This window comes from Trematomus bernacchii, unplaced genomic scaffold (genome assembly GCF_902827165.1).
Source record: "Trematomus bernacchii unplaced genomic scaffold, fTreBer1.1, whole genome shotgun sequence".
Lineage (NCBI taxonomy): Eukaryota > Metazoa > Chordata > Actinopteri > Perciformes > Nototheniidae > Trematomus > Trematomus bernacchii.
Genome location: NW_022987884.1, coordinates 43,024 through 61,502, shown reverse-complemented (window position 1 = coordinate 61,502; position 18,479 = coordinate 43,024). Strand labels below are relative to the sequence as shown.

Here is an 18,479-nt window from a genome sequence, read left to right as displayed (position 1 = left end):
GTTACATTAGGAGGATCCCTGAAGGATGACGTCAGTGAGCTGCAGACAGAAGGTAAAAGCAGCAGCTCAGAGATTCAGCTCAGTGAGGAGAGCAGCACCTCACACACTCTGGATCTCTGTATTATACACATTAATATAAGACGCTCAGTTTGGATCATCTGTCTTATGTGTTCTCATGATGAAGAACATGTGTTCACTGTTATTGCCATGTTTAAAGTGACATCTACATCCAGGTAATGCACTGCATAATGTTGTGATGCTTGAAGAACCACAGGAGGATCATGGTGACTCCAGCTCAGGTGTAGCAGGTGAAACACAATTGTTGTCTGACATTTGTTTCACATTTGACACAGGTTTCTGTTGTTGGATGTATAGTTGTTGAATAATGCTTTATCTGTGCTCATCTTCAACATAATGTTCTAAATCTTTAACAACAGGAGGATCATGGTGAACTCTACTCACATTTCATATTTTATACTGACTGCATACTCTGACACCGGGGTTTTTAAATACCTATATTTCCTGATAATTCTGGCTTTGTATATTTGTATTATAGGTGCCAATATGTTGCTGATTGTGGTTATCTGTGTGAACAGGAGCTTACATGAACCTATGTACCTTTTTCTGTGCAGCCTGTTTGTAAATGAACTGTATGGTAGTACAGGGTTGTTTCCATTCCTTCTGGTTCAGATCCTCTCTGACATTCACACTGTTTCTGCTCCGCTCTGCTTCCTGCAGATTGTTTGTATTTATTCATATGCAGGTATACAATTTAGTATTTTAGCTGTCATGTCTTATGACAGATATCTTGCTATCTGTAATCCTCTGCAATATAACACACGTATGACTTCTAACAGGGTTGCCATGTTTATTGCAGTGTCATGGTTATATCCATTTATTGCCATTTGGATTATGGTGTCTCTGACTCTTTCTCTACAGCTGTGTGGGAACATCATTAACAAAGTTTACTGTGATAACTACTCCATTGTTAAGCTGGCCTGCTCTGACACTACAGTCAATAATATTTATGGAATCTTTATTACTTTTTCCTTAATCATGTTTCCTGTTTCTCTCACTTTGATCTCGTACATGAGGATCCTCAGAGTGTGTTTCTCTGGCTCCAAACAGACCAGACAGAAAGCTCTCAGTACCTGCACACCTCACCTTGCTTCCCTGCTTAATGTGTCTTTTGGGTCTTGCTTTGAAGTAATACAGAACAGATTTGACATGAAATATGTGCCGAATATACTGCGCATTGTATTGTCATTATACTGGCTCAGCTGCCAGCCTCTCTTTACCCCAGTCCTGTACGGGCTGAAGATGTCTAAAATCCGCATCATATGTAAGCGTCTGTTGTACGGAGAAGTGTAGGTCATCAAGAGATTGCAGAGAAAGAGAATGAAAGGACCCTGACTTCAGCAGTATTAACTCTAATGACGTGTCTAGTTCCCTGTGTGCAGAGGAAGGAAATGAAACGTGCAGCTGTACATGTGCTGAGCTTGATGCTGCTCTCTCTTTCTGTTTCTTATCTTGCTTTTCACTTTTCATATCAGCCTCAGTGATTTTAGGAGAACCCTGAAAGGTCCATGAGTCAGGACGTTAGGAGTGAAACTGAAGTTAAAGCTGAATGAAGCTTCTTCATTACAAAGAAATCAAAGGCAGTAGCTGTGCCAAAATAATTAGAAGCCTGGAAGTCATGATCTATGATTTTAGAGTCCGTTTGAGGTGCCCGAATACAATTCACATGATTTGCAGGTATTTTGCCTAAAATATGATGCTGTCCTTTTCAAATACTATAAATTGAATTTACCCTTACTTTCAACCCCATTCATTTGTAATTTGAAATACTCACCCTACCACATAGTGTAAAACATACAAAGAGATTTGAAACCAGGGTGAAATTACTCTATAGGAAGTGCCAAAGACAATATTTCCAACCCACTCTCTTCAGTCTGCGTACAAATGACACGACTTTACACATTGGAAATGCGTGCAATAGATACGCAGAAGTCCGATTTTGCGTGCATATGATACGCCACGTTAACCCACTCTCTTCAGTATCTCAAATACGTTTATTTTCTACATATCTTCTAGAAACATATTTTCTCCCACGTTACGTTTGTTATGAACGTATCTTAAATACGTTTATTTTCTACATATCTTTGCCATTTATTGTCTTGCTTATAATAATGATAATAGTCATTTATAAATATAATTTTAGAGCACACATTTGAAATCGAGAATCGGGCTCGATATATGGTTAAATTAAAATCAGTAGGCGAGGCTGTAATTTTGCCAGCTGTTACTCTCATGAGCGAGGCAGAAAATAATAGTTTTAACATGCCAAAAAGCTGCTGTGTCGTTTATTGCACATCAAACATTAAAACAAATCCAGAGTTACGTGTTTCTGTACTTCCTCTAAGAAGAAAGGACAGTAAAAGAAGAGCTCTGTGGCTTCAGGCTTGATCGCCATTCAAATTACAGCGTTGGTTTCCCCAAAAGTGGGTGGGGCTGTAAAGTGACGTAGATTTTACTCTCATCTATTATTCAAAACCATTCTATTTATTCTAACGTAAATTACATGCCAGTGTTTTATCTTTTTATTTAGCGATTTGTTTCTGTTGTTTAACTGGGAATGTTTTCATGTTGAACCGGAAGTACGTCACTTCACTTTGTCTTCTTCGTCCCTTTTACGTTCCAGACAATGCATGGCTCAGCGTAACAGACAGAACAGCGACCCCAGGTGTGTCTACATTGGAATTACATCTTCATCACTGAAGGGAAAATACTTGACCTAGTGTTTGTTAACTGGGTTTTTAATGCAGTTGGCTTTTCTTAATGGTTACAATATTGCTATGAGTTATATCTGAAGCAAATTATGTTTCTGAAGATGTGTAGTCGATTCCACCCTTCAATGTAGCATAAATGTGAACTCTCATTACAGGAACAATACCGGAAACAGACGATGATAGAAAAGGACTTGTAGTTTTTAAAGATATTACTGATTTTCTTTGAATATAAGAATGTAAATACTGAGTTGAGAGAATAGTCAGGGGATTTGGGTGATGGGAGACACATCTATGGAATCACAATTTCAATAGCTTACCATTAAATTACGGATATACCTTTCTGTCTGTGATGTTTTACAAATCAGATATGAATGTGTAGAAGTAAAACATGAGAAATAATATAGCAATATACTGTAAAATTATGTAAAAACATGAATAAAACTACACATCTTCAGATGTTATACATACATAAGTGTCCTACACTAATAATACAAAGTTATTTTTAGTATGCTGTGTGTACCTTGTGTGCACCAACTATGGTTAAAGCACGTTATTGAATTATTTTTGTTGAATAATGTTATTTTTGTTGAATAATGTTATTTGATGAAAAAAATATTAAGAGTACATACTTTCATAGGGGGAAAGTAGAAGGTCAATGATAGAAATATAGAATATAAAAAATCAAGAAGATACTGTAAGTGATCTCTACAATAAAACAGTTTAGTGCCGGATGTACAAAGATATTAATATGAGGATTTGCAAAACCGACAAACTAATTAACCTTTATTAAGACATTAAAGAATACTTTAGGTTAAGGTCTTCTTTTAAATAAGAAAAAAGCTTTGGGGGTATCTATCTACAGATAAATATTAAGCCTGACAAAGTACTTAACATAATATATTGCTTTCCTGCAATGTTAACTATGTTGAAGCACTTATTTTAACTGATATTATACACATTAATTATACTCTTATGTATGTAGATAGTATAAGAAATGTGCAGAATATGACAGTTTAATGGTGGAGGTATACACACATATTGACAGATGTCTTGTAATGCACTGTTTAGGAACCTGTGACCCAAGTCTTTCATTCATTGCATAACTACACCGTAGTTGTGTATATGATATGTCAATAAACCTTTGAAAATCTTGAAATCTTGAAAGGGATGTGTAAAATAGCCATTATATACAGTCTTTAATTAACTATTAGTAGAGAATAACGAGTAATGAATATGCTTTATAGAGATCTGCAGATAAATGTTTAGTCTTCTCAAGCACCCACTACCAAATATCTCGCCTGATTGTTGGCACTTGACAATCACCTTCCCTGAATTTTACTCAGGTGTAACTAAAGTCTGCTTTGAGGGTTGTTTATATTTCACATCATTAATCAGAATCTGCAAAGTAACTAAAATAAATGTAGTGGAGTAATAATACCAGGTTAACCTCTGAATTGTAGTGGAGTAGAATGACAAAGTAACAATGAGCTGTCATGTGGGTATATATTAATGCTGCGCATTATGGACACAAGCGATTTTCACCCATTTATTAATTACATGTTTTAAATTTGTACACACCAATTTGTTTCCTATCCCCTAAACCTCCAGGGGTGTACAAAGTTTAATACTGTCAACTTCTAATTTTGGGAAAAAATGAAAACGTCTTTTAAAACTACAATTCCCAGTAGAGACGTGCCATAGAACATGTTGCGAAACACAATAGCCAGCATGTGTAGTTCTGGGGGGGCGTTCGAGTCCAGTTTTGGAAAGTCTGCCGTGGTTTCGTTCTACTTCAAATAGCTGTTTGACGCTCGGCGTAACCTTGGAGCACTGCCACTCCAACATCCAATCCCAGAGCTTGAAGATTAATCACGGGGTTTGTCAACGGGACTGTAGTCCCAAACGATAGCTGGGGATTATGGGTAGTGTAGTGTCTTCGGCCATCCTAAACGCTTAATTGTTTTTGTTAATATCTTCGCGAGTTCTTATCATGGAGTGATGATGTATGTACCGATCGATTCTGTGTCTTCTCACGATCAGATCGATGGGTTGGATGTGCAGCTACGATAAGTAATAAGGGTGTTATGAGTGAGTTTCTGTGCAAAACGCCGTTAGCATGTTTTAGCTCGTGGCTAATTTATAGGCTCAGCGCAAGCTTTGTGGGTTTAAAAAAAAAAAAAGATCAGTTAGCTGAGTTTCTTCCCGTTACATGGATATAAAACATTCATAGTTTATTGAATATTAAGATGCCCTCCGACGCTGTTTCCTGCACATGACGCGTTTTTCCCCCCGGTATTCCTCCCAGTTCACCTCCTGCCCTGCCGTGGTGCCCTTGAGCAAGGCACCGGACACCCCCCTTCCCCCCTCACTCCCATTGCTCCCCGGGCGCTGTACAATAGCTGCCCACTGCTCCTAGTACTAGACTCCTGGTACTAGGATGGGTTAAATGCAGAGGCCAAATTTCACTGTGTGTGCTGTGTGCTGTGTGCTGTGTGCTCTGCATGTGTGACCATTAAAGAGGGTTTCATCCCTCCCAATTCTATTCTTCTATCGGGGGTGCGGTGTAGAACAGGTTACATTTCAGCAGTGAAACACTGTTATTTTACAGGTTTTTCCTAAATGATTAATTTCAAACGCCTTCAATAAATTGACGCACTAAAAACTCAGCAGAGAAACACTGTTATTTCACAGAAGACCAAACACCTTAAATAAAGTGTTAACACTTGCTCAAGGTTGTAAAATAACAGTTTTATTTTGGAAGCAAGTGCTTTAAACAGCTAAAACAGATTAAATCATTTCAAACTTTAGCTTGCTGTGTTTGTTTAGATGTAATGTTTAAAGACAGTATGTAATGTTAAACCTATAGAAGTACAATCTAAACACATAATTTAATCATTAATTTTTTGTAGAATTGCAGTACAGACCTTAAATGAAACACAACTTTTAATATGTAAACTACTTTGTGTGTGTGTGCGATCGGCAGAGAGTGAGTATCGGCCGATATCGATCGGCGGCCGATCGATCGGAGCATCCTGTTCACCATGGTGAGGCCCCCCTTGGCCGTTTACCGCCAAGGAGTGGTTTTGGTTTTGGTGGTCATTTCCTGTTAACTACCTGTGCCTTCCCGGTCAACATTGACCGTTCCCTTATAACTGATTGTAAATCCATAATAATACATATATTATCACCTAATGTTGTGTTTCAGTGTTTTATCAACTCAAATGATTGTGAATAATACCAGTTTTGAACTTCCATTTGCTATTTATGGCCAGACATTGTCCCATCATGCTCACCCACCAACGCCACCTTGTATATATATTAGAGTAGATTAGACATATTGTGCTATTTTCCACAGATTACCCAGTTTCAATGTCTAACAACGACTTTTGTTTTGAAACCATTGGAAATTATTATAAAGTGACACAAAATACCATGTTCCCAACAGTTGCGGATCTACGGGGTGGAACAGGGTGGCAACTGCCACCACAGACGAAAGTCTTGTCCCCACACTTGCCACCCCACCCAAATTCAACTTCCCAATCAAAACTGACTGGTATGATTTATAAAGTTTAAAGTTTATTAAACTGTTACAAACGAGAGTCTAATTTTTTGAGACATTTGCACACACAACCCATTTTATACACTAATTGTAATCTTAACCATTCATTTTTAATGACCGGTCATGTCTGACCGGGAAAACAGAGGGTGCACAGGGTGGTGAATAAAACACAATTTTATTTTTAAATCTCAAAATTTAGTTTTGAGTGTTCAGATGCCATGTGTGAACAAAGTCAAGGAACCTTATGACAAACAGATTAAATCAACTACATTTTTTAGAGCGAGAAATTAAGGTAGAACTAAACATTTCCAGTTTTCCCCGGATAAGATTTGCATACCCCAACTTCTTCCCCTAAAGTTAACGGCTAGTTGAAGTTTGAGTATTTATTTGACAGCACTAGTGTGTACATGTGAGTTATACTCACATCAGCTTTAAGGGAGATGCCATCCTCCTTGAAGTGGGCAATTAGGCAGATAAAAAAATAATAATAGACGGCACTAAACCTGACTTACTTTTTGGTCCGCTGGACACTAACATTGATTTGTTAATGTCTCGTTTTCACTTCTGACACCATGTTCTATTGTTATAAGTGTTCACTATAACTTATATAGAGGCTCTTGTATAGGAAAATATTGGACCAACGTGTAGGTTGACTTGCTCTCGTTTATTTATCACCGATGCACAACACGTTACATCATAAAGGTTCCTACCCTATTATGCCTGATACTACATCCCCGACCGTTAGGATGGATCTTCAGACAGTAGGTTCATCTCAATACCCCTCCTCGACTCCTCTCTTCCCCCCCTCCGGGACTTGACCCGGAAATCGATCAAGACACGCCATGTTGAAGGACGTCCCAATACTTGAAATTCACACAGAGGAGTCGAGGAGGGGTGAGGGAGGAGACGAAAGGGAGGATACACGAGAGCAGACTACGTGGAAGTGTTTTCACTACTCGCGTATAAAAGCCCCGACCCCACCTTCACAGCTGGTCGATTTCAACAGAGGAAAACGGAGAACTGGAAGAATGAGTGGAAAAGCGTCACATAAATGTATAAGTGCTAAATGATCTTGAACATCACTAAAACATAGCTATTAACCTCTTAAGGACGACGGTCTCCCCATTGGACCCCTCCCACCGTTTTTTTTTCGAGACAATGTCTCAGGGCTTCTTAACATTTATGAAACTATTAATGTGTAGCACCAGATTAACGGGAAGAATCTCAGCTAACTGAAGATATGAACCATTTTTACCAAAACAAAACAAAAGGGAACAAGCCTCTGAATTAGCACTAAGCGAAAAAATGCTAACGCACTTTAGCACACAACTCAAGATAAAGATACCCTTATTAATTATCGTAGCTGCACATACAATATATCCGATTAAAGCTGAGACTCCACAGATTATTTAGTTATAGTATCATCACTGAGCGATCCGAACTTGCGACAGGGGAAGCACACACAGACATCACAACACGTACCTTTACGGAGCTTTTACGGGAGATCGTCTCACCGTAGCTGTCAATTAGGTCAAAAGACGTGTTCAATGGCATTAAAACGAGAAAAAAAAGGCTACAACTGTTGATCCATAGGTTGATAATGTACCTGTGCCTTTGAAGAAATTATTTATAATCCATAATTCCATTTTTTATGTAAAAATCGGAGCGAAAAAGTTAGCTGCTAATGGTAGCCACCAGAGTGTATGCAGCTTCCGGTTTTGGTCACGCGTCACTCTCACTCCTTATTTGTTAACGTGTTGGTGTGTATAGAACTTTCCCTCGATTCCATTGGCTCTAGCGGTGATAAAGAGATTTCATTCATCAAAATCGAGCAAGGGGGGCCAGAGATAGGTCAAATCCACCCAAATGACCCCAGAAGTGGGTTCTTTTGGCTAAATCTCTCTTAAAAAGGTCAAATTTCACTTCTTTTGCATCAATCTTGATACAGGGTACTTATTATATGTTGTACTTTGGATTCCTAAAGCTTTTAGTCTACTAACTCATCATCCAAGGGTAGTTTTCACTATAAGTAAAAAAGAATTTTTGGACGGACACTATAATTTACAGTTTTTTACTATGTAAAATCTGAATTTTCTTTAAAATAAAAAACATTTATATTGATTCTGACTTTTCTACATCCAACTCACAGGTTTATCATTACTTTGAGAAAAAAGATTATTAATGTAACCCTTTTAGAAGGGAAGATATGGTCATTTGTTCTGGGAATGTCATTTTCGAGCCTGAGATCTGAAAAACAGGCTCAGTGCTTAACAGGTTAAGAAAGCTATTTCATAAATGGCTAGATCTTGATAAATAACAATTATTTGTATTGTTTTGTGTTAACCTGTTAAGCCCTGAGCCTGTTTTTCAAGTCTCAGGCTCGTAAATGACATTACATGACAATGTGATTTGGGTGGAAATGGGGCTTTTACCGTTTCTCTGGAACCCATTGGTCGATTTTGGTGATTGACATCTCTTTCTGACCGTTAGAGCCAATAGAATCGAAGGGGAATTTCCCCACACACACACATGGTAAAAAAAAAAGTGGGGGCTTTGCGCATGCAGTTTTGCATCAGAGCGAACCTATCTCTCGCTCTGACATCTGGAAACGGAAAAGCAGTTTTATTGCTTATGGATTATCAGAAATCATTTCAAAGGGACACAGACACATTGAATTAACCTATGGATTAACTTCAGCAGCGTTTTTATCGTTTTAATGCCAAATAAGACCACTTTGGAGCAGACTACGACACAGGTAAACCATGTTAGCGTTTTTAGCTACCTAGCGCCACATGTTTTGATGTCTGTTTTTGTTTATAAAGTCGCGAGTTCTTATCATAGAGTGATAATGTATGTACCCATCGATTCTGTGTCATCTCACGATCAGATCGATGGGTTGCATGTGCAGAAAGGATAAATAATAAGGTTTTATAAGTGAGTTTCGGTGCAGTAATCTGTTAGCATTTTTCGCTCGTTGCTAATTCAGAGGCTCAGCGTTAGCATTGTGGGGTTTTTTTAGAATTTTTTTTAGAATGATCAGTTAGATGAGTTTCTTCCCGTTACATGGATATAAAACATTCATTGTTTATTAAATGTTAAGATGCCCTCAGACACTGTTTCCTGCACTATTGCGTGGGGTGCTACGGATACAGTAGCAATAAATCCAGCGCTCACCGCACTGAGTATGACTTTTCCATGCCCGCCGTACACACACACTCATATGGAAGGGGCGGTCTCTCCCCCCAACAACAGTGCATTACATAACTGTAAAACTTATAATAACTGTGCACATCTTATACTTATTTGATAACTACTATATCCCTTGGTTACTTGAACACGCTACAATATTATTGACCAGTGTCCTACCTTATTAAAATATTGATATACGAAATACTTGTATTGGAACAGTTTTCGACGTAGTAATGCTGTAACATATTTCAGCCCCCCCTGACCCCCCGCAAAATCCGCCTATGCTCCAGGGTCTTGATTGGAGGTGCTCTGGGCTTCTCTGTCTGTCTGGGGCATGGTTGGGCTGGGCCTCTCATGTTAAGTCAAGACATCCAGAAAGGGGGTGACTGAGCCAGGCCCATCAGCTGGCTTTGAGCACCCTTTCCTGACCACCTTCCTACTGGTCTTCTGAATTTTTCTTAAACCGAAAAGCTTTTTCAATTGGACATACTGACTGCAGGACCTCAGGTCCATGGCTTGTACAGGGGCTGTCTTCAAGGTGCATGCCCCCATGAGGCCGAAACTTACAGGACACGTTCCCGGGCCCCCGGACACCAACATTTTCAAGTTTCAGAACCCAGTCCATTTGTCTTAGGGTTTTGTCAAGACTTCCAGGAAAGGGGGTCATTGAGCTAGGCCTGACATCCGACTTATGGCGTATTTCCACTACAGCGCGGAGCGCGGTTTAAGCGTACCGTGCCGTGCCCGGCCCGTTTTTGGTTGCGTTTCCACTAGGCGTAGTTCCGGCTAGCGGGTACTTTTTCACAGTTTTTCTGGCTCTCCAAAATCGAGGTTCTTTCCGGGCCAACAACCGGAATGAGTGTTTGATGTTCTCATAAACGAGGCATGTTTATCATAGCACTTGGTTTAATAACCTTAATAGTATTAAACATGAATACTGTTGTTTATTCATGCCAAATGCTTCCTGTTTCTGACTGGCTGGTCCCGATACCTGTATTGCCCGGCAGTAGAACTGGAAGTCCAGAGTACTCTGTAAACTTGTATAAGTGTTTTTTACCAGTAAAATCAGATTATTGTTTTCACCTTTATTCCGGTGTTTTGAACTCCTTCTTTTATTAAATCTAACCAGGCTCATCTAACGAAAGGCGCGTAGCGGAGGGGGGCTTTAAGCCACCACCACGGTGTTTGCTACAACAACTTTGGAGTAGAATGGACATAAAGTACACTGCTGAGAGTGTACCAGAACCTCTCTTTGGTGTTGTTTCTTTGTGTGGTGTTGGTGTTGACTTGTGTAGTGTTTATTCTGGGATGATGGACTCCCTCAGAGTATATCTTTGCATTGAGTTTCTCTGGTCCACATCGATCTTAGGTTTCGATTCGTCATCAGATAGGCCGCGCCTTCTCATTGGTTTAATGCAGCCTCGTGACCCTCGGCTTTTTGAAAATATTCTCCAGGAAAAGCGCGACTGTGACCGTTTCAGATTGATGCAAGAGTTATACATCCATGGATCGAACACGGCAACATTTCTCCGCAGGACTGTAACGTTAGGTAAGTAGACACCAAGTGAATAATTCTGAATATTCATATTTGTCTTCTTGTTTTAATTTGTATAACTAAACAACTAAAAACGATAACGTTAGCAAGTAGAATATTTGTGAAGTTATTGTAGTGGTAACGTTAGCCGTAGTCAATCAGATTAACGTTATTCTGACAACGAAAGATGTATTTCTTTGCTATTTTAGCTGCCGCTCCCGTGTTAATTGTTAGGCTTCATTGACACTGACTCAGGGGGAAAACCGCTCCTCTTTCCAATCATTCGACAGGGGGTAACGTTACGGAAGTGCCGCAACGGCCTTGAATAAATGTTTTTTTAATCCATAATCAACTCTAGTCTGCAGGCACCGTTTGAAATAATGAGACCGTTAACGTTAGCAGCTGTTAGCTTTGCTGCCGCCAATTTACGTTACTCATGTAGAATGAATGATTTCGAAGCTCTCGCCTCCCACCTGATATAATGCTGTTAACATGTGCAATAGACCAATTCCAGTTGTGGAGGAAGTTTCATATGATTTAAGTTAAGTAAAAGTACAAATACCACCCTGTGAATATACTATAAGTAAAAGGCCTGTACTTAAAACCTGACTTAAGTAAAAGTATGCGAGTATAATCAGCTAAATGTACTTTAAGTATAAGTAAAAGCACTCATTGTGCAGTGAAATTGTCCCTGTCAGTGTTTTACTATTTTTGGGATGCTTTTAGGTTTTATATTACTGCTGCATTAATGTGTATGTTGCATTTGACTTCTGTTCATGGTAATGGCCGAGCTGATCTGATTTGCTATCAAAGGTTTTTGTCAGTGTCTGACCCATCCATCAAAATATGATGTACAGTGTAGTTATATTTGTGTTTATTGTTATCTTACAGTCATCTCCAGCCTTCAGGAGTTGGATGGCCAAGTCTTCCCTGTCAGTTTTGATGAACTTTTTAAAGCACATTATGTGTTTGGGATCTCCTATGACCAGGCCTTAAACGGCATGTACACATTTTTGCAGACCACCATCTACACCAGGGGTGCCCAACCTTTTTTGAACCGAGAGCTACTTTTAAAGTGGCCAGTCTGCCGAGATCTACCAGTCCAAATAGAGAGGCGTAGACATTACTGACAGCCGACAACCAGGTAAATACACACTTCTACTTGTATAAAACTGACCTTTGTACGATTAATACTTCATAAAATACTGCAGATCCTTTATCTTACCTCTTTCTAATCTACACACATACAAGTATTTAACTGAAGTTACACAACAGTGTTGGTGATACAGAGTTGGAGTTTATTCACACGTCACAAACTACAGTGGGTCATGTTTTCAAGAAACATTGAACAGTGCTGCCACATATGACACAGGAAAAAAAGAAAATACTCTGAACCCTTTCTTTGCCATATTATACAAATAGTGTTGCCAGATTGCTCACTCGGTCCAAAAAAACATGCCACATCACTCCGATTCTTTCTGCCCTGCACTGGCTCCCTGTCCATCTCAGAACCCAATTCAAGGTATTGGTTTTCACATATAGAGCTGTCCATGGCCAAGCCCCAGCCTACATCAATGACCTGATCCTCCCTCATAGCACAACCCGGGCCCTGAGGTCCTCTGAGCAAGGCCTCCTAAGGGTGCCCCGAACCAGGCTAAAAACAAAGGGGGACCGTGCATTTGAGGTGGTGGCCCCAAGGCTCTGGAACAAAGAGATTTTTAAGGGGCAGTTAAAGACCCACCTCTTCCGTCAGGCCTTTGGGGCATCGGAGGAGGTGAGTTAGTAGCTGTCTTTTATTGGTGTTTTATCGTATGTTTTATCCTATGTATTACCTGCTGTTGTTTTATGCCTTTTTATGCCTTTTATTCTACATTTGAGTTGTACTGTGAATTGTGTATTGTATGTAAAGCACTTTGTACATTCGTGTTGAGAAGGGTGCTATATAAATAAAGTTTTACTTACTTACTTACTTACAAAAGTATAAATTAGGCTTACTAATAAGACAACTCAGATCTGAAGCTACACAGGAATCTGCTGCATTTTAGTAGAGTATAAAAAGAAATGCCTTTAAAATAGGATGCAAGCAACACTAGTTTCTTAACCTGAATTGATAATAGACTATAATCAATTTAAGTTTGCATTCTTATACCATTTTGTACAATAATTATAATGAATAAGTTCAAACAAACTAAAACTTACAGCTGATTAATAACGGTATCTAACTTGAGTTTTTATTATATCAAAAACCTGTTGAAATGCTACTGTTATTTTTACTGTCCCCAAAAAGCGCTTCGGCAGCCTCTAGGAATGCTTCTTTCACAACTTCGCCGTCTTTGAAAGACTTCATGTGTTTCGCAAGAACGTGCCTGACACGATAAGATGCTATGGTAGCAGCCTTGCTCTTGTTGTTGGGCCTGGTGAAAATGGACTGCTGTGCATTTAGCTGTCCTTTCAGGTCCCTCACCTTTTGGGAGCGTAGGGCAGAGTTAGGAGGGAATTCCGTCTCGTAGCGTTTGTGCACTGTTTTGAAATGCCGCTCCTCAATGACCCTTCTTCGATAAAGCCACGCTCGCATTGCAGATGAGAGACAGATGGACTTTGAATTGGAATAGATACAAAAATAATCATCCTCCCACTCGGAGTGAAAATTATATATTTTGGGCTTTTTTGCTTCTGCCATAATTGCGGTCTTGTGTGTGTGCGGACTGTCACTCCTGTTGACACGGACAACGTCAGCGAAATAGTGCCCACTGCCCACCAGCCACGCCCCGACACATGGGGTCACGCCGGCCAATCACAAAGCTTTGATGCGTTCAAGTGCATTATTCTGGCACAGGAAGATTATGTTATAGGACATTAACGATAAAACAGAATATTGTTGTTCTATTTTTAGACACATCTCGCAATCGACTGGGAATCTCGCAATCGACTGGGAATCTCCCCGCGATCGACCGGTCGATCGCAATCGACCGGTTGGGCACCCCTGATCTACAACATTGATGTAAACTGGTTGCCATGTACACTTTTAGATGTTGGTCATCCTGCTCGGTGATTGTTAGTCTTTCAAAACACTATTGTTGTCAGTTTACTTTACAAATTAGCACTAGTGTATGGTATTCCACGTTGTCCATTTGTTGTAACAGGATTTTGGAATGATGACCTCTAAAGTGCTTCCCCAGGCTAAAGAGGCCTAATGAGCAAATGTACACACATCTCCACCTATGACCAATGTATTTTGTGGGTTGTTTGATGTTGCTACTGATTAGATTTTATATTTAAAACACATCAAAATCAAATTTTTGAAAATAAACGCATTTTTTCAAGAATCTGATGTGTACTTTATTTCCTGAAGTGTTAATGATTCACCCCAAAATTGTTTGTTTGGTGTACACCAGCTAAACAGCACTGAAACAGTGTGAAAAATGACCATGGAGTACATTTTCTCTCTCAAAGTGTTGAATAATCAGCTCTGCACAGTGACACTAAAAGACTGACTAAGTACATTTTTAACTCTCTGAGGGTTCTAGGTATACACTGCACGTGTTGGAGAGCACTCAAACAGTGTCAAAAAAGTACCAGTTATAGTGTATATTTTGACTCCCAAAGTGTTCAAATCGAACTCTTTATTTGGAGTTTATATTTTACTCTTTTGACAGTGTTCAGAGAACACCAAACTCTTGGACCTATATACATCCCGAGACTGGTGTTAAATGTAATCTTATAGAGTACAATGTACACTGTGGTTTTTGCTGTGTACTGATACCGGTTAGTAGACAGACGACAGGCGAAAAACCTTTTAAAATGCGTGTTTTCTGAATGGAGATCGGCTAAGCTAACGCTATATATGCTCCGACCGTCCACACTCACAACAACGGCCTATACAGACATAAATAAACCAGCGACTGTATTCGCCATGACACAGACAGTCTGTGGTTTGTACTTGTTTAACTTTTGTCTAGTTTCTGAACAGATATGAGGAGCTGTGAGCTTGAGTGCTAACAGCTAACAGCTAACGGCTGATGTTGGTTTTGTGTTTCGCATTGAAGATGACGTCACGGCTCCGCCTACACTGCGTTACTATAGTTACTACCCCAGTTCCTAAACTGTAATGGAAACGCAGCATAAAGTGAGCCTGGCCTACCAAGGCCTAACTATACCGTACTAAGCCGTGCGAGGGCCTGCAGTGGAAATGCGCCATTAGAGTGCCCTTTCCTGGGTCAATCCCAGCCTGACCCCCACCCTTCCCCTGGAGTGAAAGGAGTGAAAGTATCTTCAGGATGCTTCATTCTGATCAAGAAATTAGCCATAGGGCTCTTTGAGCTATTTACACTGTAGAGGGAGTTCAGTGGAAACACTTCAAAGAGGGGGCCTTCTGGTGGATTTGTGCAAAAAAAAAGGCCTTGGAAAAAGCCCAAACTTTGAAAATCTGTATTTTTGCAATGGAAAGTGCTTTAATCTTGCTTTCTTTCAAAAGGTGCCCAAAAGTAAAACTAGTCAATTTAGGGACCCTTCACTGATCTATGGGTCTTGGAACTTTCCCCCCAAGGAAGTGTTTATCAGCGTCCATGCGGAAGAAGCACATTTTACACCTTGGCTATCCAAAGGTTGGACAGTCACTTTCTCCGTCTTTGCACATTGCCACCTTGGTTTTGGAGCGTCACCCTCGTGGTTCTTGGCTGCCACCATCTGGGTTTTGTTTCGTTCAGAGATGCTGTCTGAAGTGATTGAGACAATCTTTTACCCGGGACATTTTACTGAGATAAGTGCAAGATATTTAACAAAAAAAAATCTTTGAGGTTTTCACGTCAGTCAGTAATTATTAGAAACCAGATGTGCTTTGAGGTCTGTCCAGTGAAACCACTCCCACGCTGTCCCTGTCCCCCCCCTCCACATATTGTCAGATAGTAAGGTCCCTGTCATGAGCTCTGGTCGTGACTCCAGCTCAGGTGTAGCAGGTGAAACACAACTGTTGTCTGACATTTGTTTCACATTTGACACAGGTTTCTGTTGTTGGATGTATAGTTGTTGAATAATGCTTTATCTGTGCTCATCTTTAACATAATGTTCTAAATCTTTAACAACAGGAGGATCATGGTTAACTCCACGGAAGCTTCCTATTTTATACTGACTGCATACTCTGACACCGGGGTTTTTAAATACCTATATTTCCTGATCATTCTGGCTTTGTATATTTGTATTATAGGTGCCAACATGTTGCTGATTGTGGTTATCTGTGTGAACAGGAGCTTACATGAACCTATGTACCTTTTTCTGTGCAGCCTGTTTGTAAATGAACTGTATGGTAGTACAGGGTCGTTTCCATTCCTTCTGGTTCAGATCCTCTCTGACATTCACACTGTTTCTGCTCCGCTCTGCTTCCTGCAGATTTATTCTGTGTATACATATGTGTGCGTGGAATGTTTTAACTTAACCGTCATGTCTTATGACAGATATCTTGCTATCTGTTATCCTCTGCAATATAACACATATATGACATCTAACAAAGCTTCTTTTCTTATTACAGTGTCATGGTTGTTCCCTTTTCTTGCAATTGTTGTTATGATATCCTTAAGTGTGTCTTTAACGCTGTGTGGGAACATCATTAACAAAGTGTACTGTGGGAATTACTTCATTGTTAAGCTGGCCTGCTCTGACACCAGGGTCAATAACATTTATGGACTCTTTAACACGGTCATCTCCATCATCATTCCTCTGCTTTTAATCCTCTACACGTACATGAGGATCCTCAGAGTGTGTTTCTCTGGCTCCAAACAGACCAGACAGAAAGCTCTCAGTACCTGCACACCTCACCTCGCTTCCTTGCTTAACTTCTTTTTTGGAGTTTTTTTCCAGATATTACAGAGCAGGTTTGATATGAGCAGTGTTCCCAACATTCTGAGCGTTTTATTATCCTATTATCTATCATGCCAGCCTCTCTTTACCCCAGTCCTGTACGGGCTGAAGATGTCTAAAATCCGCATCATATGTAAGCGTCTGTTGTACGGAGAAGTGTAGGTCATCAAGAGATTGCAGAGAAAGAGAATGAAAGGACTCTGACTTCAGCAGTATTAACTCTAATGACGTGTCTAGTTCACTGTGTGCAGAGGAAGGAAATGAAACGTGCAGCTGTACATGTGCTGAGCTTGATGCTGCTCTCCCTTTCTGTTTCTTATCTTGCTTTTCACTTTTCATATCAGCCTCAGTGATTTTAGGAGAACCCTGAAAGGTCCATGAGTCAGGACGTTAGGAGTGAAGCTGAAGTTAAAGCTGAATGAAGCTTCTCGCTGTGAACAGACACAGAGCAGCTTCATATCAACTAAGTTCCCAATATGTTGACAATATGTTCACCATTGTATTCTCTCACATGTAATGTGTCCCAAATATACATCCTGTGTACAAATCTGGTGTCAGCCTGTGTTGGGAATAACATGTAACAGATTGGTTCAGTTTGAGTCAGAAGAGGAATACACTTTTTTTTTCTCAACAGTTATTCTTTTGTCCTCTAATTATATCCTCTACTCGTACATGAGGATCCTCAGAGTGTGTTTCTCTGGTCGTAATCAGAGCACACAGAAAGCTGCACACCTCACCACGCTTTCCTCATCAACCTCTTTGAAAGATTGTGATTGTAGTTATTACATGTACAGCACTTTGGCCCGACCAAAAATCGCTTTTAAATATTCTTTATAAATAAACCCTGATTTGATTTGATTTGATTGTAAAATATTACACGCCCAACATGTTGAGTATATTAAAACAAATATATAACTTCCTTACATGCCCACCTCTCTTCAATCCCATAATGTATGGCCTTAAAAAGAAACAGTAAGATGTGTCAAAGCGTGTTCGCTTCTGAATTGAAGATCAGTGGTTGTGTCAGGAAGAAATAAGCTATAAATGATCAAAGTGTGCTGCATCATTCAAAGTGAATATCTACAGATAGGGAACATTTAGTCAGCTTTTTTATTATAAGTGCTCTTTTGGTAAGTCTAGATGCTGAAAAGGCTTTTGATAGCGTGAACTGGAACTTTCTCTATCTAGTACTAGAGCAGTTTGGATTCAATAAGGACTCAATTAAGTGCATTGAAACTATCTATCAAAATCCCACAGCTAGAATAAAAATGAATGGTAGTCTAACAGAAAGAATAGTATTAAAAAGAGGCAGGTTGTTTGTCCCCACTCCTCTTCGCTCTATACATTGAACCTCTAGCACAGGCTATACGGCAAAGTGAAGAGCTGCAGGGAGTTAGGATTAAAGGACAGGAACACATAGTGAGTCTATTGGCGGATGATACTATAATATATCTCGAAAACACCAATAGAAGCTTTATCCAGCTGATGAACCTTATACAAATATATGGTGACCATTCAGGATACAAGGTGAATGTTAATAAAACACAGATGTTGG

At 39.8% G+C, this 18,479-nt stretch overlaps 2 protein-coding genes across 2 annotated transcripts; both read left to right on the top strand.

Moving 5' to 3' along the window:
- Positions 1–444: 444 nt before the first annotated feature.
- On the top strand, positions 445–1,418 carry LOC117469720 (olfactory receptor 478-like). Its single transcript, XM_034114206.1, has one exon. It carries the CDS (start codon positions 445–447, stop codon positions 1,369–1,371), a length of 927 nt encoding a protein of 308 aa, XP_033970097.1. The 3' UTR covers positions 1,372–1,418.
- Positions 1,419–16,162: 14,744 nt separating this feature from the next.
- Positions 16,163–17,102, top strand: LOC117469718 (olfactory receptor 11A1-like). Its single transcript, XM_034114204.1, has one exon. The coding sequence runs from the start codon at positions 16,163–16,165 to the stop codon at positions 17,084–17,086; it is 924 nt and encodes a 307-aa protein (XP_033970095.1). The 3' UTR covers positions 17,087–17,102.
- Positions 17,103–18,479: the final 1,377 nt, after the last annotated feature.